At 39.9% G+C, this 21,595-nt stretch overlaps 1 protein-coding gene across 1 annotated transcript in view; it reads left to right on the forward strand.

The window, feature by feature from the left end:
• F5 (coagulation factor V (proaccelerin, labile factor)) overlaps positions 1–21,595 on the forward strand; it is a 34,106-nt gene that overhangs the window by 6,146 nt on the left and 6,365 nt on the right. Inside the window, exons 4-18 of the mRNA XM_009329653.1 lie at positions 45–257; positions 3,153–3,296; positions 4,211–4,432; positions 5,199–5,364; positions 7,334–7,511; positions 8,589–8,691; positions 9,081–9,292; positions 10,072–10,222; positions 10,634–10,846; positions 12,666–14,604; positions 16,520–16,685; positions 17,908–18,144; positions 18,630–18,840; positions 19,871–20,050; positions 21,510–21,594. Of these exons, the coding sequence (XP_009327928.1) occupies positions 45–257; positions 3,153–3,296; positions 4,211–4,432; positions 5,199–5,364; positions 7,334–7,511; positions 8,589–8,691; positions 9,081–9,292; positions 10,072–10,222; positions 10,634–10,846; positions 12,666–14,604; positions 16,520–16,685; positions 17,908–18,144; positions 18,630–18,840; positions 19,871–20,050; positions 21,510–21,594 (4,420 nt within the window). The remainder of the gene's footprint in view (positions 1–44; positions 258–3,152; positions 3,297–4,210; positions 4,433–5,198; positions 5,365–7,333; positions 7,512–8,588; positions 8,692–9,080; positions 9,293–10,071; positions 10,223–10,633; positions 10,847–12,665; positions 14,605–16,519; positions 16,686–17,907; positions 18,145–18,629; positions 18,841–19,870; positions 20,051–21,509; position 21,595) is intronic.

Genomic DNA, 21,595 nt, shown 5'->3' on the forward strand with positions numbered 1-21,595 from the left:
TGCTCTTTGTCTTCATGCCACCCTACTGACTCTTTTCTTGGCAGGCTCCCTGTATGATGACAGAACATCATCTGCAGAAAAACGAGATGATGCTGTACTTCCAGGCCAGGTCTACACATATGTATGGGATATAACAGAAGAAGTTGGTCCAAGAGAAGCTGACCTTCCTTGTCTTACTTATGCGTATTATTCTCATAAGAACATGGCAATGGATTTTAACTCTGGTCTGATTGGAGCACTGCTTATCTGTAAAAAAGGTGATTAAATGCTTTAAGACTGCTATAAGGTAATATAGTTTCATTTCTTAATAAAGTTAAGGTTGTATGATAATGAGGGAAGATATATATTCTTTTCCTTTTCACATCTTTACAGGCAGTGTAAAGTAAGTGGTTTTCAACTTCTTTCTCTTAGATGTTAAAGTTTTTATATGCCAGCTTTCATGCAGATCCATCCTATAATTATTGTATGGACAGAGCACACTATAAATAGATATATTTGCCTGTACTGGTTGCATTTTCAGTTGCTTAACTGCTAAGTATATGACCTCAAATTTCTTGCCTTAGAATAAATATTGTTTAAAGCTTCATTCAAAATGGTTCAGCCATTCCAGAGAATAAGGCAGGAAATAATTGTTTTACCCATGCCTTTTAAAGGCTGGCTGATCAAGAGGCTGTAGCACTCTCTCTTCTGTAACAAGGGTTTGAAATCTCAGAGCAGTGTGTCTTTCGCTAGTCATTTAAAAATATGGCCAAATTTGAACAGATTATAAGTCTTTGAAAATTGCTTTGCATGTGATCAGGGACTTGAGATTTTAGCAGTTTGAGTCATTGAATTGCACCTCCACTAATACGAACTGGTGTCTTGTAGGATTTGTAAATAACTGCTAGGTACATGCCACTGATTTGAGGGAAGTTTGAAACAGCATACCACTGTGTAAGCTACTTAAACTACTTGCTGGTCCCTTAAATCCAAAATTATTCCAAGTTATATATCCTTCTTTTAGTGAAAGCTCTGTGAGTTATTTAGCTTGATTCTCTTCCCTGCAGTTTGAGTCAAACACTTTGTATAGACTGCAGACTGCATGGGCTTGGACCTTGAAGCTTTCCTGAAAGTAAACATAAAACTGGTTCAGCGTGGGTTGTACAAGGGCACTCTTCTCACTGATAGATACCCATTTAATTGCAGAACACACTGTCACCTCAAAGGAGTGGCATTAGTATTAATTATGTTCCTCCTGAAGTTTTTTGAGAATTAGTGCTTTTAGTATTATCTAGGACTTGTTGTTTTCCTAATTTTCTTGTGTTTTCTTTCTCTGTGTTTGTGTGTGTGCGCGCATTTTATGGCATACTGGTGTAGTTAATCTGGACAAATGCTTTGGAATTACTTGCTTTCCTTCCTTCACAGGCTTCTCAAATTCATGCATGTATTGTGGGCTTGAGTTGAATATGAGTTTGAGATGGATTGGTTTGACCACTACCTTCAAGACAATTTGAGCATGTGTTTCCAGCTAGAGCAAAGACAAATGGCTAAATACTCAAATTCTTAAGATTTCTGAACAGGGTTTCTTTGACCGGGCACTGCGTGTGGTAGGTGTGCAACATGCCTGTGTATTTGGTCTGGCTGGTATGGAGTTAAGTTTCTTCACAGCAGCTCATACAGTGCTGTGTTTTGGATTTGTGGCTAAATAATGTTGATAATGCACCCGTGTTTTAGCTATTGCTGAACAGTGCTTGCACAGTGTCAAGGCTTTCTCTCTTTCCTGCTCAGACCTCCCCAGCTAGTAGGCTGGGGGTAGGCGAGAGGTTGGGAGGGGACACAGCTGGACAGATGAACCACATTGGCCAAAGGGATATTTCCTACCATGTAACGTCATTCTCAGCAATAAAAACTGGAGGTAGAGGAAGAAGAAGCAGTGCAGGGGGAATGAGGGCTGTTGACTTCCAAGGTGGCTGTTCCTGAGGGACTGGCTGGGCATCAGTCTGCATGTGGGAGATGATGAGTGATTTCCTTCGTATTGCTTGGGTTTGTTCCCCTTTTTCCTTCAGCTGTTGAACCATCTTTATCGACCCACAAGTTTTCTCACTTTTGTTCTTCCTGTTCTCTCCCCTGTCCTACTGGGGGGCGGGGAAGCATTGGAGTGGCTGTGTGGGTGCTTGGCTGCTGGCTGGGGTCAACCCACCACAGTCTGACACACTAAGAGCAGCACATATCTGGTACAACCTGGGAAGATTATAAAAAGTGGACTTTTGAGTTAAAGCGCTGACTGAATGTTCTTTGCGTGACAAGCAGATAAATTCCTCTGTTGATCTGAGACTTCTTTTGTGCAGGAAAACAGGACTTTGTAGCCTCTCATAAATAAAAAGGACTACATTAAAGCTAACTGCTTCCACTGCCAGTGTCTCTTCCTAAGTAGAATAACCACAAGGTCCCAAATTTTTAGTTTCTGCAGTCCAGAGGGACATCTATTTTAGTCCTGGATTATGTATTGAAAGTAGCAAATGGAAGTATTTGATGTGAGCAATCTACAGAAAGAATCAGTAAAACCACACCAGTTCTGTGTGGCATGTCCAGAATGAATTCTACTTGTTGATAGAAATCACACCTGTATCACAAACTCAATGAGATGGTTTCTTATAACCAATCCAATTCAGCAGTATTTGTCAAAGTCTTTTGTATGTAAAGGTTGTGTGCTGAGTCATCAGTTTTATGCGTTTTAAAGGGTCTGATGACCTCAGTACAGTGCTTGAAAAGGCAGTGTTCACACTGCAAGTGATTCTGCCATCATTCTTCTCCTTGCCTCACAGTCTCAAAAGAGAGGCCAGCGTCTGATCGCGGACAGAACGCTGTTTGGCGCTCCCATTTGTTAAGGTGACCCCTACAACACATTGCCAGAATTGTCTGAGACAATTCACTGCATGTTGTTTAATCTCCTCTGGAGTATTACAGACTTTTGATTTTGTGGTTACCCAACCCAAAAGTACTTTCAGAAATAAAATCACTTTATGAGCGTTCTTAAGGTCTTGTTTTGGTCAGGCTCAGCCAGTACATGCTAACAGGTGAAGCAAGCTCATTAAATACACATTAATGCCACTACCTTGATGTGAAAGCTGCTTTACTTCTGCTTCAAATTAAGACCTGTTTCTTCTTCATAGGAAGCCTAAATGAGGATGGGTCACAGAAACTTTTCGACAAGGAGTATGTACTAATGTTTGGTGTGTTTGATGAAAACAAGAGTTGGCAAAGATCAGCATCGCTCAAGTACACAATTAATGGCTATACTGATGGAACATTACCAGGTATTGTTCAGGCTTCTGTGAAATGAAATTAACATTGATGAAGACTGAATATTACTTTTGTTTGCTTTTTATGGAAGAGAACAGGAATGTGGAGGAATGAGATACATGTCCTAAAAAAGGCTGTATCTAACTTCTAGAAGAGAAACTATGCTGCTGGAAGGAAGTCATGCCATATTGCTGATAAGAACCACAAGATTACTTCTAAGAAGAGTTCTGCTCTAGGAACGGGATTACTAACTTTAAAAAATAAGAAATACCTGATTTTTTACTCAGCTGATGGGGAGAGAGTGATGTGGTTAAGTGAACTGCTGGTTTTACAGCGTATAGAACATACTAGGTGAAGAACTTTCTGGAAGTGGAAAGTCAGTTACCATTAAATTAGACAATTAAGTGGGAAGACTAGGAAGGTGGTAATGGGGTTATTCTGTTGCTAGTGTTTTCCCCTTGTTCTCCTAAGGAACTACTTTAATATCTCTGTCCAGTCCATTGAGTAAATACAAAAGACTCTTAGGTGGGGTTTTTTAAACAAATATTGGATAGGGTAGTGACTGTCACTAGCTACAACCTCATTCTTTAGCTTGGATCCTTGCTTTTTTCTGCCCCGCTCCAGACAAGGACAGATCAGCTTTCCAAAAGAGGCTACTGGTTCTCTTCCTTCTTCCCCAGCTCACTATAAGTCAGGTTGTCACTTGCATGTAAGATTTAAACACCTATCTTCCACTGACATACAGGATTTTGGTATCTGTTCCATTTACAAGCTTCTGAAACTTCCTTTTGTTGCAAACACTGATCACAGGAGTCAGAGATATTTTTTTTTTTAATGTTTGGAGCGAAGATTCACTTCAGACCTAGTGTGCATAGGGAACTTGCATGATTTGCCTGTATTCTGAACCCTACTCTCATTTCTCTTTCAGATTTAGAGGCTTGTGCATATGACAACATTAGCTGGCATTTGATAGGAATGAGTTCCAAACCAGAAATTTTCTCCATTCATATCAATGGCCAGTCCATGGAGCAAAGACATCGCCGAGTTTCTACTGTCAACCTAGTGGGAGGAGCGTCAACCACAGTAAACATGACAGTGAGTGAGGAAGGAAGGTGGCTGATATCTTCTCTTGTCCAAAAGCACCTGCAAGGCAAGGAAACATCTATTTATTAAGCAACTGTAGAGTTGTCCTTCTCTTCTTTATGTCCCAAATGGCTTCTACTGTTTTGCAATGGTACAGTTACTGTGTTTCAGATAGTTGTCATTTCACTAAGAAACCACTGGAAAACAAGGCATTCTGTGGGAATGAGAAGTGCACGATGAACTAAAAGGTGTTCTTATCTGCAGCTTTACTGCTGTGTGCACATCACAGAGCGACAGTGAATTAGTACTCCAGCATCTAAGTCTCTGTGAGCTGTTCAGATAAGCACCATTACAAAATGAGTAAGGAACCACCTGTTTCCTGAGAAACTGAGCACTTTCAGCTAAGGGTCACTCCATCTGATGAAAATATTTGCTGTTCATCATTTGAAAGTGGGTATCACTCTCTCAGCAGCGATCAGAATTCTGTTTTAAAGAATGAGAGAAATGTCTCTCTTACAAGAGCTGGAAGACATGTTTCAAAAAAAAAAAAAAATCCAAGGGAAAAAAAAATAGCTTTCTATCTGTTCAGCTAGTATTTTCAAAGAGGGCTAGTTGAGAGAGCTTCTGTATTCCATTTGATTAATATGGGCTCCTTGGAAGGCTCCCAGCCTATATATAGTCTACATGGATGCAGCCTTTTCAAGCCTGAAAAGATGGCAATCAGATGAACAAACGCTTGCTGGCAGCCTTAGCTAAAGAAATGAGAAATGCAGTTGAAGGGGTAAGGGTTCATAAAATGGAAAATCACTATGGTACTGTTTCTTCTCAATTAGCTGGAATGCACGGTTACCTCACTATAAGAGACTGTGGGGACAAAGAGGTGAAGAAGAGTCGTCTCTCCTTTAAAGAACGTCTTATGGTCAAAAGCTGGGAATATTTCATTGCTGCAGAAGAAGTTACTTGGGATTATGCCCCAAGTATTCCAGACAGCCTTGATAGGTAAAATAATACTTTGTCAACATAGTATGGAACGTTAACATGAAACCACAGAATAATTCAGGTTGGAGAGGACCTATGGTGATCCAACAGCAAAGTTGGATCCTGTGAAGGACCAACTGAATTAATCTCTCGGTACGATGTAGCCCCAGACAAGCACACCAGGTACAGGGATTGCCTGGGGCAGGGGGATAAACAGCTTGAGTGGCTTTCAACCCTTTTCAGCTCTGTGCATCTCCAAAGGAGATACTCAGAAAAACCACAAAGGAATTAGAGTATCCAACCAAAGTTGGATCCAATGGCAAAGTTGGATCCGGTTGCACAGGGCCTTATCCAGTTGAGTTTCATTGTCTCCAAGGATGGGGACTCCTCAACTTCTCTGGGCACCTTTGCAACCTCACAGTGAAAAAGTTTTTCCTTATATCTAATCGGACCTCCTCATGTTGCACCTTGTGTCCATTGTGTCTCATCTCTTCACTGTGCGACTCTGAGAAGAGTCTGGTTCTGTTTTCTCTATAATCTCCCATTTCATAGTTGAAGATAAAAATAAGATGCTTCCTTAGCTGTGTCTTCGCACGACTGAATAAACTGAGATTTTGCTTCTATGTCATGTGCTCTAGCTCCCTAATCACCATGGTGGCCCTCCACTGGCCTCTCACCAGTGTGTCAATGACTTTCTTTGCTGAGGAGCCCAAAAATGGACACCACCTTTTGCCTCTAACGGGGAGCCCAAAATACAAAGATGACTTAGAAAATGCCCTAAGTAGCATACAAGCCTATTTTCTAAGTTATTTTTCAACATGAATTCTGCTGAAACAAACAATCCTTAAGAGGAAGGAAAAGGGAGAGAGGGAATATTTTCTGGAGAATAAAAGTTTTTAAAAGTTCAGTACAATAAAGTGGTTAGGGAATGGGAGAAAGAGAGGTCTCTATAAATGGCCTTTGTGTGGCACCAATGTAGATGTAGTAAAAGTTGTAATAAGTAATCATATTGGGCTATTTTGTTCAACTTAAGGTAAATAGAAGGTATTCTGTAACATACTTGAGGTCATAGTACATAATGCTGCCAGTGGACCGTAAGGTTAAACTTGCAATCTGTCAATTCCCCACTGCTAGAGTACTAGTTACTTTACAAGCTGATGTTCATAAGAACCTTTAAGGATTTAAGCAGAACAAGACAAATTCCTTACCCTGTATGGGCTTATAGTTTCATATACCTCCTTACAATATAGCGTTCATGTAACTCTAAGTATTCCTCCTTTGGTGCGGTTTGCTTCCCTTTTTATTTGCTCTTGACTGCATGGAGCGAACTTTTATATATTTCCCTGCTAGTTACATGGCATTACTTAACCGCCTCGGTGCTCTGATTTTCCTTCTTTGTTCAAAATTACAGAGTTTAACCCTGTTCAGTAACCTTTTTTGAAGCACTGGTGACCAGGACAAACATGTTACTCTGTGTTACTTCCCAGTATTTATCTTAGTTTTGCTCTCAGCATTCACAATTCTAATGTTTTTAAACCTGAGTGTAACACTATTTATTGTATGGTGCTTGGGTGGGATTATCTGTTCCTGTCTCTCCTAGAGTCTTTGCTACTGTAAGCAAATTGTTTGTTTATTTTTTCTATGCTCAACTATGTCTTTGTAAAAGGAGAACAGTGATTTCTGCTATCTTACCTTGAAAATGTAGCTGCTGCTTCAGTTTGTTTCTTTCTTGCATGTATACCCTATTAAATTAAATGTAAACTCTGATACTAATTGGTCATACGTGATACTGAAACACAAATAATGTTCCAAGCTGCTTCTTACCTAATTCAGGTTAGAATTTGGGGTGAAGAGCATTAGGTTAGTTTAGGGTTGGATTTTTTTTTCAAGCAGTGAGGTTTTTACCAGTTGCTTGAGTACTAATTCTGTATTCTAATAGATGTCACTATTCAAGTTTTGTTGATCATTTGTCTTTTCCTTTATTTTTAAGACACTATAAAGCGCAGCACCTGGACAACTTCTCAAATCTCATAGGTAAAAAGTATAAAAAGGCTATTTTTAGACAATATACTGATGCCAGCTTCACTAAACGTCTGGAAAATCCTCGTCCTAAGGAAACTGGAATCTTGGGCCCTATTATCAGAGCTCAGCTCAATGACAAAGTCAAAGTAAGTAACATAAATTCAGAGATCATTTATACTATAGCATAATTTTCTGTTGGGCAGAGATACAAAAGAGCTAGTTTAATTTGCGTTTTTTGTCAAAAAATATAGCTAATGTTATTAATATTGGCCCTATTAAAAAATATGATCACAAGTGACAGTGTTTAGCTTAAATTTTTCAGCATTCCCTCTATAGTTTCCATGATTGTGCTTTATTTTACAACATAAACACACTTCATTCACACTCATTGTAAAATATATATATGTTGACGCTGGTCCAAAATGGAAAAAAGCTAGACCTACGTGGACTTCTGGGGGGATTTAGATGTGAGGCCAAACTTCATGAGCCCCTCATTCCTTATGTTGTTATTTTTTCTGGCTGTTTTAGACAATGGTACTGAGTTTTCATAGTTAAATGTTCTTTCATGGAGTTATGAAATGAAACTACAAAGCATTTGCATTACAAGCTTGTGCTGCTGTCACATCCGCTTGTCTTTCTGTTGTCACTTAATGATGCATCACAAAGTTTCATGACCTTTAATTGCTGACCTTTAGTTGCATGACCTTTAATTTAATGACTCTGTGACACTGAATTTGAGTTTAGCACTTTTCTTTTTTTCTGATTTCGTCAAGAATAGGCAGGACATTTTGCCTTTTCCTCCCATATCCCCTTTGGGTCTTGGAATCTGGGACAAGATTTGCTTTTAAATCTGTTTACATTTGTTTTCTCCCATGTTGAAGGTTCTTAAGAACTTTAGTCAATAACTTCATATTCCCTGAGGTAGTGTGTGCCTAGTAGCTGGAAGAACAAGTGTTCTTTTTAGATTTCCCAGAGACCAGGTGTAAGAAACTGAACTTCACTGAATGGGCTCTACAAAGCCCAGCAGCGGGGTTCCAGCGGCATTTAGACTGTGGGTTTATATTATCAGACAACATTTGAGACATTCCTCTGCCTTTCCAGCACTTCCCAGGCTGAAACCAGGCAAATTCTACAGTAGTTGAAACTTTGTTCTGTATTCAGACAAGGATTTGCTGAATACAAAATTCTTTTTTTTTTTTTTTTTCATTTGCCTATCAATATAGGTTGTATTCAAAAATAAGGCCACTCGACCCTACAGCATTTACTTCCATGGAGTGACGCTTTCAAAGAATGCAGAAGGAGCTGATTATCCTCTGGGTCCCACAAGTAAGAAATTCGTGAATTACATCTTGCATACTACTAACTGCTGTGGAGGGTTTCACTGCTTTAAAGGAGATGCTGTGGCTAGGACTCTGCGTGACTGGGAGACCTCAGTTCTATGCTCTGCCTCTGCTGACCTGTTGTGTTGCCTTATAGAGAAACCAAGGTATTGTCTGCAAAGCATAGACAAGTACCCTTTTTCGGTGTCTTAGTTTTATGTTCTTGTTCGTGATTTTAGAGAGAGACAAAAGTTCATGCTGAACTTCAGTTATCTCAGAGGTAGCTTGAAATGGCATAAGTGCACCAATTTTCACTAAAAGGCGCAGCCTGAGGTTATATAAAGATCTGGCTCTAAGTTTGTATCGTTACTGTTCTCCTCCTTTATTTTTCCTTAGGCAATGGCACCCAGAGCAGAGGAATTGAACCAGGGAAGACATACACTTACGAATGGAAAATTGCTAAAACAGACCAACCCACTGCACAGGATGCACAATGTATTACAAGGCTATATCATAGTGCTGTAGATACCGAGAGAGATATAGCCTCTGGACTGATTGGCCCCCTTCTGATTTGTAAAAGTGAAGCATTGACACAGAAGGGTATACAGGTAACATGTTTGGCAACCTCTTAGAGATAACATTATTTGAGAAAAATCTATCTGATCTACAGTGAATTTGGTTTTGCTCCCCTTAGAGAACTGTCATGTAGAGAGCAATTAAACCAATAGGCTCCTGAAGAAATGACTTGAAGAAACAGTCCTATAACTGTTCACAGCGGTAGAGGAATTATATTCTGATTTTCTTAGCAAGAGCAGCATTTCAACAAAAGGTCAGCCTGACTTGAAAGTCTATTTCTAGACTTGATAATAAACTTTCCTGCTGCTATTATACCTTCACACTCTAAAGACATTCAGATCTGAGCTGGTCCCTTTCTGTAACAGATATAACTCAACAGGGTCTGACGATCTCGGGCATCGCTGAGTCCAGAGCAACTCAAACAGCACGGGAGAGTTCTGGGAGAGGGGTTCTCTTTGCCATCCGTTGAAATCTTGCTTGGCAAAGACTTGAGCATCACTTGGGAGAAAAAAAAATGTCAAAAGCTTGTGCTCAGGTCAAACCAGGAGGCTGGTCCTTTTACAGAGAGCCCAGTCGTATACCATCTGTGTATCAGCAGTGTTAGTGGCTTGCTCAGTGCTCCACCACAGGTTGGTTGCAGTAGTAGGATTGTCACCTTGAAGTCTTGACCCCCCTACTCCCTTTCACTTAGCCCTTGGATCACACTTACCACAACTCTGGTGAAGCTTATATTGCTAAGTAAGATAGTAGGACTGAGTCCTTAATACGTGTCTCTGCTCATAAAATGTAACTGCTGTGTTTTGTCTTTCAGAAAAAGGCAGATGGGGAGCAGCAGGCAATGTTTGCTGTGTTCGATGAAAATAAGAGCTGGTACATAGAGGAAAACATCAAGGACTACTGCAGCAACCCTGCCAGTGTTAAAAGGGATGATCCCAAGTTCTATAACTCAAACATAATGCACAGTGAGTGGGATATCAAGCTGAATATTATGAAAGCTCATGTGAACCTGAGCATTCAGTGATTGCTTGTTCTCAGATGTAGTGCAATCAGGGAATTCTCTAGAGAGTCAGTGAACTTCTAACCATGCCAGGTTGCACTGTACAGAAATATGCAATATTTTAGGGACCAGGCTGGCTCTGGACCCTGAAGCAAAGGCAAGGGTTATTTAATTCTGGCGCAGCACCCTGCTGCCTTAGAGATGCTATTTCCAGAGCTGGAATCTCCATCAACGCTATTGTGGTTTCGGCCCTGTGCCAGTCCCTTTCCAGGTGCAAATGTGAGTCCAGTTCAGTGGACTGACATCAAAGAACAGGAGGTTTTAAAAGTCTTAATCTGAAAATATTGAGACCACTTTTATTTTGCTTTCCTTTTAGCAATAAATGGCTATGTGTCTGACAGCAGTGAAATCCTTGGATTTTGCCAAGATAGCGTGGTTCAGTGGCACTTCTCCAGTGTTGGCACTCATGATGAGATTGTCTCTATTCGCCTTTCTGGGCACGCTTTTCTGTATCAAGGGAAATACGAAGATGTGTTGAACCTTTTCCCAATGAGTGGAGAATCAGTCACAGTGGAAATGGACAATGTTGGTAAGTGGTAAAGCTATAGCATTTGACAGCTCTTCTAAGACATTTTTTTAATCTCCAGTCTATAAGGACTTACCTAAACAGGAAAGAAGGCTTTCCAGATAAACACCGTGCTGGAAAATGTTGAATTGTTCCCCAGTGCAGCTCATGTGTATGGAGTTTTGTTGGCTACTCAGACTTAGCACATAGCATAATTGTATGCTATACTGAGGCTCTTTTTATTGTTTTTTTGTCAGGTTTTTTTTCACTTCACAATTAGTATTGGGGTTAGCAATGATCATTTTAAGGCAATTCTAAGATTGTCCTTGGAAGCAATCCAGTATCAACTCCACTGTATGATTCCCAGTTTTGCCACATACTTGTCCATCCTGAGTTAGCTAAAATGGGCCAAGACTGTCCAATTATGCGCTAGTCATTATTGGGCAAAGTGGCTACACCTCACTTTAGGCTTGTGGTCATTTAGCAGCAGTAAAGTCTGCCTGACTGAATCGGATCACTGGTCTATCGGTATGCATCTCAATGTCTAACTAGGATTAATACCATACCTTGAAAAGGTGACGCTAGAACCCATGTAGACCACACTTATGGAATTACCTGCAAAAAGACAAAGATTATTCCTCTTTGAAGGCTGTGAGTGTTTAGTGATCATCCTAAAATCCCACAAGGTTTAAGTATCCTTATCCTATTTAAAATACCAATATTTTTTTTTATCTCTTATCTATTTACATAACGAATTCTTTATGTCCTCAAAGCTTGTTTTCAGTGATCGCACAGAATCAAGACCTTATGAGTTAAAAATGTATTGTATGTTAAATGTTTTTTATTGTTCAACATTAGGGAATCATTAAAACTCCATCAGACTCTATGGAAACCTCCCCAGAAATGTACTTTTGCTTGATTTTGGTATGTGATCTGTTCTTGCCATCTAGGGCATGTTTTCTTTTGTAAATTTGCTGCTTTAGAAATAAGTAAAGCTATGCAGGTCACTTCAAACTCTGATAAATACAGAAAAACTGTATGTGACCTTTTTAACAAAAAAGGCTGTTTTTTTCAAGCTCTGTTAATTCCATCTATTCTGTCATTTCTGCTAGTTCCAAAAGCAAGCTGTAACAAGCAAAGAACTTGATTTGATGCTGTTTAGGGAAACAGATTGTATTTTGTTCTCTGCAGATCCTAGTTTCAAATGGCGAACTTATCTTCTGACTAGGTTTTGGAGGAATTATTAAAAACTAAATTAATCTAAGATGCCTCAGATTGGCAGCTTAATGTTTTGTGTCCAGATTGGAAATTGAAATTACTTTATTCTTTTAAAGATCATCCTATATGCATTCAAAAGCTTTTAAAATACTATGTTTGTTAGATGTTGTCAACATTGCCTCAGAATGTATTTGTTCTGTTCAGAATGCTCTATCTGTGTGGGGATGGCTAAGGACAAGACAACATTAAAACTTTGTCCCAAAAGATCCCAATCTTAGATCCAGATCTAAACATAGGATCCTTTGTATTGCTTCTTTCTTTCTTACTTTTTCATATCCATCTGTTTCATGGGTTATTTTTGGTCTCAGGTCCTAGGTACAGCTTAATCTGTGGAGAAGGAGCTCCAGCTCTTAGATGTATTTATTTATATGTGCTATTATTTATTTACATTTATTATTTTTCATTGCAATGAGAGCTCATGGAAATCCCAGATGAGGCTTAGCACTCTGCTATATCAGGTCCTATAGAAACAAACCCAGCAACTTGCCCTGACCACTTACCTGATAGGCAATGTCCACTCTCTTAACTCCTGCATATTAGAAAAACACTTTTATTTCAATTGCAGGTACTTGGCTTTTAGCATCCTGGGGTACCCCAGAGATGAGTTACGGCATGAGGCTGAGATTCAGAGATGCCAGATGTGACTATGAGGAAGATTACACGTTTGCTGGATTTGTGGATTTCACTTACGCTAAGACTGATAAAAAGGCTGTTTCTGCCTTAGCTGAAGATGATGTGCAAGAAGGAGATAGGGAGGATTTGGATTATCAGGATTACCTGGCTGCTTCTTACTCCATCCGAAGCTCAAGGAAGGCAACAGATGATGAAGAAAAACAAAACTTAACAGCACTGGCCTGGGAACAGTATGAAGGCACTGATGCTGCCAGTTCTGAGGTGGCGGCTGGCTCAGGTCTGACAGCTATAAATAGTAGTGAATCCACAAACACCTATAAGTTCTTAGAAACTCGTATCACTCCTCTTCCCCCAGTCGAGGCTGAAACGTTCCAGTCAAATCACACATCAGTCACAGCAGAAGAGGACTTATTTTTAGCTAGCACAAGTGACAAAAAGGCTGACTTGGTATTTGAGAATAGAAGCCAAAGCAATTATGAAATAGATCACGGTAACATGTCTGCAGGTGAACACTTGCTGAGCAATGGGGAAGGCCAAATGAATGTTGCAGAAGAGCTTCCAACTGATGGAGAGGACAGTAAATTTTCTTCAGAAAAGCATCAAGAGGAAAGCACAGGAAAAGGAAATTATAACATTAACAGTAAAAGGAAAAGGCGAAACTCACTGACCATTAGGTTTTACTCTGTCCAAAAGATGAATGCCCTTCTAAGTCATGTACGAAATAAAAATGTCTCATTTTCTGACAAGACAAGTGCACCTCATTCTGTGCATCATGCAGAGAACATCTCCGGTATAGACATGGTGGGAACTGGACAGCTTCCAAATGATTATGATGATGAATTGGAAGAGGAGGAAACCAAGACGGAAAATGCCACGTGCACAGTTAACATGACGCTTGCTTTGGACCTCATTGTAGGAGATGGGTCTAATGCGTCCAGCCTCTCTGAACCCAAGCTACCCAAGGATAAACAAGCAGACACTTTTTCTTTAGAACATACGTTAGGCAATATAAGCCCTAATTCCAGCCCTGCACTAGTAAAAAACTTACTAGAAGCATCATTGCCCGGGGCTGGGAAATATTCATCTAAAATGACAAATGAGGAATGGAATTTGGTGTCTGCAAAGGGGAGTCTGGGATTAGAGGCAAGTTTAGATAAATCTGTTAGTCGTAAGTCAAATCATCGTGGCAGAAATGGTACAGCATTCATAAATAAGAAGCATATGAAGAAGCATCAAGGGTTCTCACATCTAATGGGAGAAAAACAGAAAAGGAACCACATGCAGCCAAGTCTGAAAGGAAAGGAGGGGAACAAGAATGATACTTTGAGTACATCTGGAACCTTCATCAAGATCCGAAGGAAAAAAAAGGAATATCCAAAAATGACCCACTTGCTGAGCCCAAGGAGTAAAAAGCCCCAAAACATCACCAATTCTATGGCAGGGTTTGGCCGTACATTGTTTCTGGGTGAGACCAACCACGCAACGCTGCCATGTTGCCCTAACACCACAGGGGCACCCAGTGAGGCCAACCATACAGTGGATCTGAGCAGAGCCAGGCATGGAGAGTCGCTGAATTACACACTCACCCCACGGCAGCTTAGGCCATCGATCACGATTGGGCTTCCCCAAGAAAATGGAGACTACGAATATGTTATGGAAGGATCTTACAGTGAGGAAACATCAGGTGGTGAATACGAATACCATTATGTCAGCTTTGATGACCCATACATGACAGACCCAAAAGTGAATATCAGCGAACAACGTAACCCAGATAACATTGCTGAACATTACCTGCGTAGCAAAGGGAATGAGAGGAGATACTATATTGCAGCTGAAGAGGTCTGCTGGAACTATGCAGGATATAAAAAAAGGTTTGGCTAAATCATTTGCTTTCATTTTGCACGCCATCCTGATACATGCTAGCAGAATGTTGATTCACATGCTGATAAATTTAAGAGCATCTGTAATGTGCAATGTGATTTCCAACATTTCAGTGGCAGAACCCTAAGAACTTTCCACGGAAGGCTGGGACCCCCGTAGAAAGTCATAGAGATTACTATAATCAAGAGTAACACAACTAAGAACTCTTTTTTTTTTTTCCTTTTTTTTTTCTTAACCCCCTTTTGTAGACTCACTAGAAACACTCTGTAAAACAGAAGTTGAAAAACCCACTGTAAAAGGTCAAGAGGGAAACTTCCAATTAGTTTTGTTATACTTGAATGACCTGTTTTACTTCCTCCTTGAGTTCTTGGATTCTGCAGTAGCGATGGGATAGAGACCTCCTTGTACAAAGTCTTCCCAGGAATTTAATGGACTGAGTGATCTAATATAGGCAGGATGAAATCACAGTTTCTAGCACTAGCAAGAAGTGGTTCTGGTGTCTCAGTTCTCTGTTGTAAAATGGGAGAATAGCACTTTCAACTTCACAAGGCTGCAGTACTGCAAAATGTATGAAAGCTGCAAAGTGATTAACCACACTGGTGACTGCCTTATACTTAAAAATAAAGCTGCATGAATTATTGCATTGTTGTTCCTACTGTTTAGAGAAATCAGAAGGTGACTGGATGACAAACCCTAACATTGAGGAGGTTTCTTATACTTTGACAAGTGAAGACTGGCCACTATGCCACAGCAAAGAGTACATGTGACCTTGAGAGAAACTTTGTACTAAAAATTCATTATCTTAATTCATACAAATTAGGATCAGTGCTCACCCTACAACCTGTAGAACTCCTAGTCACTTTTCATCAAAAAGCTGAACTTTGTGAAATGAACAAGACCAAAACTGCCACAACTTCAGGTTTTTATCAAAAGCAGCAAAAACAGGAGCAAGAAAATTTTCATTATACAAAATTCAGCTCCAAACATATATTATTTCTCAAACTGAATTTCCATTTTGTTTGATTGATATTTTTTCCCCCCTACTGTTTCAGTATTCTCGAGGTTTAGTCCTGCCTCATCTCAGTCCATATACATGGCACTTGCAAAAATGGCAGAAACTATAGACAGTTTCTCTGCGCGCCTGCAAAATAAAGAAATACTTATGCTCAGAGCTCTACATAGATCTCCTCAGTGAGGTTCATCCTCAGCTGGTGTGAGGTGCGTAATTCCAGTGAAATTAACAGAGCCCATGGCATACAGTGTCTCAGTGTGTTGAAGAGCTGAAAACCAGCCTTTCTTCCTACTAGATGACTTCGGTTAAGTTTCTATTTTTTGCAGAATTGATAATGAGGCAAGGTTTATAGGGAATGATAATATGTTTTATCAGGATAATAGCATTTTGGTGCTTCTATTTAAGATCTGAAGAATAGTTTGAATGCCTAAAACCTTTTTTTTGTTTGTTTGGTTGGTTTTTTTACACCAGCTCTGTGTTGCAAAATGCAGATATAATCAAATGTAAAACGTGTCTCTGTTAAGCTTTCCAGAGAAGGTACATCTGTGAAATAGTAGGGTATAGGTGGTAGGCTTACTACACTCTGAGCTAAGCTCTAATTCAGATTATTAAGGCTAATGGTAAAAAAGGAAAATAGAGCTCAGGTGGGTTTTCAGAGACTAGTTGGAGTTTTTCAGTGGTAGCTGACCAAATCTTTGAAGGATCTCGTATACAACTGTAGAACTAGAATTGCTTAAACATTGCAAGTCGTGATTTTTCAGAATCATCTGACATTTCTTTGTGTGTTTATTCTTTATATTCTAAAATGTTTCTGCTGTATGAGTTCTCAGATTTCATCAAAGCTATTATTTCTGATTCACTGTGTGGGTTTTTAATTGGAGATTTCCTTTCAGCACAATGATGAATGACAAAAACTGTAAAGATGGCACCATATATAAGGTGATTTTCCAAAGCTATACAGACAGTACCTTTACGACTCTTCAGGATGAAGGCGAATATAAAGAACACCTTGGCATCCTCGGGCCAGTTATCCGGGCTGAAGTGGACGATGTTATCCTAGTAGGTCAATGTTTTGAATATGTGTGCAGGATAAGATTCTTAAGGCGATCTTACAGTGTGACATAGAGTGGGTCTAAAAATACCACAGATTTTTAAAAGATCATGATGGGGAAACAGTTTTCAAAGCTAGAAATTGCAGTGTGGACATACAAGCACAGCGATGTGTTTCTTTGAAACACATCCTTTTTCTCTCCTATCCACGGTAAATTCACTTCTGTTTTTCTTTCTTATGCTTCCTGACATTAAATACTGGCTTATCAGTCTAATGTAAAATGAGATTTAAGTTTAACATTAAAAAAAAATTAAGTTTTTAAAACCAGATTGCACTGAAAATATTACTTTTTAATGTAAAGGGAGCGTCTTGATTTTTTTTTTAAAAGAAATTAGTAAATTTGTATTCAAGATGAATATATATCTATTTGTCCAAAAAGTGTAGTGTATTTTCCTCTGAAAACTCTTGCTGCAAATGGGTTGGTTAGTTCTAATACAAACTACAAGGATGGAGAGGAACTGTATCCCTGGTGATACAGTGGTATGTTTGCATTAGGAAGCACATTGCTATAGAGTTTTTCCCTTCTCTCATCCTTCTTCATCCAGTCTTCAAACACACAGGGATGGACTTAGATGGGGAGAGTAGATCTCACTGCTTTTTGCTTATTTCAGCAGTAGTGCGCAACAGGAACACTGAGCTACACTTAAAAACATGAGTAAGAGAAGAAAGAGGCTATTTTAGCTTGGGAGCGTCATTCTTTCTAAGGAGAGGTAAATATGTAATCTCCCTATCCTCATGCTTCTCTGGGACAAGTGAGAAGCACCGATTTCAGTAAAAGTGATACATACAGAGGTCTAGTGGTACTATTTTGTGCCCTTCAGTAGAATTGTGCAGCAAAGCGTAAGAGGTAGAAACTCCCCATCTCCCTGCTTGCTGTGTAACTAAGTAGATCCAGGTGTGAAGGGCAGCAGTAAAAGTCCTAGGAACCTAGACTCAGTGGAAGACAGAGTTAGACTCATGCTTTCTACTTTTTAATTAACTACCTGCATCAAAGAGGGTGACTCTGCATGGAGATGTCAAAAGCTATCCCTGACAGCTTTGCCATGCACAACATAGCCTGTAATCATGATACAAATCTTGACCCTGGTTTGAGGTCATGGGAATGTATTGTGTGGGGACTTTGGTTTAGGCCTGAATTTGCTGAACGGACTATTTCTTTTTTTTTTTTAGGTTCATTTTAAGAATCTGGCATCCAGACCGTATTCCCTCCATGCTCATGGACTCCTTTATGAAAAGTCCTCTGAGGGAAGCGTTTATGATGATGAATCTACTGCTTGGTTTAAGGAAGATGACAAAGTTCAGCCAAATAACAGTTATATATATGTATGGTATGCAAACAGACGATCGGGACCTGTGCAGGCAGGAGCAGCTTGTCAGTCCTGGATCTACTACTCCGATTTAAATCTGGTAAGGAAATCAAAATAGAAGTGGTAGTATTGCTGGGGTTGATCACAGAATCACAGAAACATTTATGTTGGAAGGGATCACTAGAGATCATCTCGTCCACACTCCCCAACTCAAGCAGGGTCAGCTGGAGTAGGTTGTCCAGGACCATGTCCAGTCAGGTTTTGAATATCTCCAAATGATGTTACTGTATGGCTGTAGAAATGTAAGCTGCAGAACACGTTTTGGACAGCTGTCCTTTATTTTGGGCCTGATGTTCCCATCTGACATTTAATCTCTTCCACTCAGTTAGAAGAGGATATAAGCTGTGGAAGAATTCAAATTGGGGAACTCTTTGGTAGACTGAGCAGGGGAAAGTAAAGATACAAGGCAACAGCAATTCCGGCCTCTGCTTTAAATTTTTAGGGCCTGATGCATTTCTATAGAACACTATGAGTTTTTTGACATCTTTTGGGAAATCCACTTCTACATCTAATATTACCTTCTAGGAGAAAGATATTCACTCTGGTTTGATTGGGCCAATACTGATCTGTCAAAAAGGAACCTTCAGCAAGTCAAGAAACAGCAGAACATCGACCCGAGACTTTTTCTTGCTTTTTATGGTCTTTGATGAAGAGAAAAGCTGGTACTTTGACAAACATTCTAGAAGTCCTTGTACTGAGAAGACCCAAGAAATGCAGCAATGCCACAAATTCTATGGTACTTATTTCACTTTGCCAAGTATTCAGTTTATTGGGGTAGAAGGAAAGGTGTTGGGGGAGGTATCTCAGCTCACAGTGCCTTTGAACGTGCATAAATCCTACATGTTGTTTATGTGAATGTTTTGTTGTTGTTGTTCTCCATTGTACCCATAATAGTCATAGTTTTATATGTAAGGATTAGCATTGACTGGAAATTTGTTATTAAAATGAAGAAAGGACGTTAGACTGAAACTTTCAACTGAAGACTTCTCTCACACTCACAGACATCTACCCCCCACATTTAAAACAAAAAGAAAAAAGAAACCCAAAACCCACTCTTTTCAGTAAGAAGCTAATATCCTGAAAACTTTTTGCAAGAAATTTAAAAATACTGTAATAATTTGACGAATCAACTAGTTCTACTGAGGAATTGGAAGCAGCTGTAGGATAGCCCTTCATATACCTCTCTGCGAATACAGAGATTTTAGTCATGTAGAGTTAAGTAAGTGGCTGACTGTTCAAAGGTAACCCTTTTTTCTCTTTAAAATAATGGTCAGTAATGAAACTCTGTTTCTGTCTTTGAAAATCTGATGCTTGTGTGCTGTAAGTGTGATCGTGTTTGAAAAAGGCATGTTAAGAAGTGGAATCTGCCTTTTGAAAATGTGGTCTGTAAAATCAGTTGTTAATCGAAGGTGTCAGTTGTGACTGTACAGCTGTGGAAATCTAAGCTGCAGAACATGTGTTGGATAGCTGCCCTTTCTTTTGGGCCTGATGTTCCCATCTGGCATTTAATTTCTCACACCTCCTTGTTCTCCTGGCTGCCATGTGTTGCAAGCAAACTGTGCCTAAATCCTCTGGTAAGGTCCCTGGATTTTCTGAATTGATGCACATAGACTATAAAGTGTGTAGCATTTTGAATTGGAAGAAGTGGTGTTTTTCCCAAATGCATTACTTCGTTAAATATTTTACTCATTTTAATAACTACATTCTAGCACTTTGAGACCTGTTTTGTGAGCGGTTTTCCTTACTAACGATTTTTTTTTTCCCAGCCATTAATGGGATTACCTACAATTTGCAAGGCTTGAGAATGTATGAAGGTGAACTGGTCCGATGGCATTTGCTGAATATGGGTGGGCCAAAAGATATTCATGTTGTTCATTTTCATGGACAGACCTTCATAGAACAAGGAGAGCCAAAGCATCAGCTTGGTACATACACACTCCTTCCAGGTAAGTATCAGAGCAGAATAAGTTCTAAGGGGGGACCATTGCAGTCTGTTGTCATCATACCAAGTGGCCTGCTGGATGAAGTTGGCTTTGGGCACAGTAAGAAAGAGTTTGAGAGCACTGACAGTTCACTTGCCAGTGATGGTCAGAAGGAAAATCATCACTTTGCACCTCACTTAACACTGTGGGAGGGGGGAAATAAAGATAACATTGCTGTCCTCTAAAACTGGAAATATGAGTAAAGCTACAGACAAAACTTAAGTGCTTGGACAAATGTCTTCCTCTCAGATGAGAAGGGATATGTGTGGAAAATGAATAGCGGGTATGGTCTGCAGCACTACCTTCTGTTTTGTGCTTTCCTTTCCACTCACCAGGTATGTGAGCATGAGTGGGTTTCTCTCCTTTGTTGCATCTCTCTTTTCCCCTGTCTGCAAAGTAGGTCATAGTGCTGGGCTTGGCTTTGGCAGGTGCTCAACCGTAAAGGTCAGTATCGGAAAAAGGAAGTCAGTAGGATAGCGTCAGCCACCAATTCCTCGTGAAATTACACCTGTACAATAGCGCAGCAGTCCTGTTCATGCGTCCCCAGGCTTCAATACCACTGAAGACTCACTGATGTTTGCTGGGAGACTATTGGTATCTGGCTCAGTATGGTGAGCATTTATTTTTAGAACATCAAGATGAGTGTGATACAGAAGAGAAGGAACAAATGTGAGCCCTAGGAGAATTCTTATGTCCAGAGAGAAAGGAAATAGGCTAAAAGCGTTCATTAGGCCACAGGATATACTCCTTTGCCCATCACCGTCAGCAATGCGAGCGTGCAATAACAGCACTTATGAAGCCTGTATTGCCAGCTACAAGTGTTTATACAAGAAAAACAATGAAGCATGTACTGTGCTTTCTAAGAAGTGCAGCGAACAGCCTAAACTATATCTGCCTCCTGCTCAATCCTTGGCCCTCCTGGGGCATGCAGAAAGTGAGAGGAGGGCCCACACATCTGATTCTCTCACATCTACTTTCGGATTCTTTACATCCATCCTTTACGTTACTTGAACAACACACTGGAGCAGCAGGAGTAAGAACTATAATCAGCATCGCAGAATTAACATCCCTAGGTTATGTAATAAACTTAATAGCACTGTTCATTACATGGCTTGGCACTGTTTAATATGGAGATATCTGTTGTCACATACAGGCATCCAAGGTTTTGTACTTTGCACGAGAGGCAAAGGTTAGGTTTTGAGCTGGTCACTTAATTCCAATCTCAGTCTCCAGCTGGAACTTGCTTGCTAAGAAAAAAATGATTGAGATGGTGGTAGTTACTGCTCTCTCTGCAATGTGTAGCAGGTTATTTAATTTTTCTGGATTAAGTCATAGGATGATCTTTGATTTAACATCCAGCCTTGTTAACATCAACCTTACAATGCTAACACTTCTGATATGTTTCTTTTCCATTTTTTTCAAGGCTCATTTAGAACAATTGAAATGAAACCACAGAGACCTGGCTGGTGGCTTTTAGACACTGAAGTGGGGGAATATCAGCAAGCAGGA

The sequence above is a fragment of the Pygoscelis adeliae genome, unplaced genomic scaffold (assembly GCF_000699105.1).
Source record: "Pygoscelis adeliae isolate BGI_AS28 unplaced genomic scaffold, ASM69910v1 Scaffold120, whole genome shotgun sequence".
NCBI lineage: Eukaryota > Metazoa > Chordata > Aves > Sphenisciformes > Spheniscidae > Pygoscelis > Pygoscelis adeliae.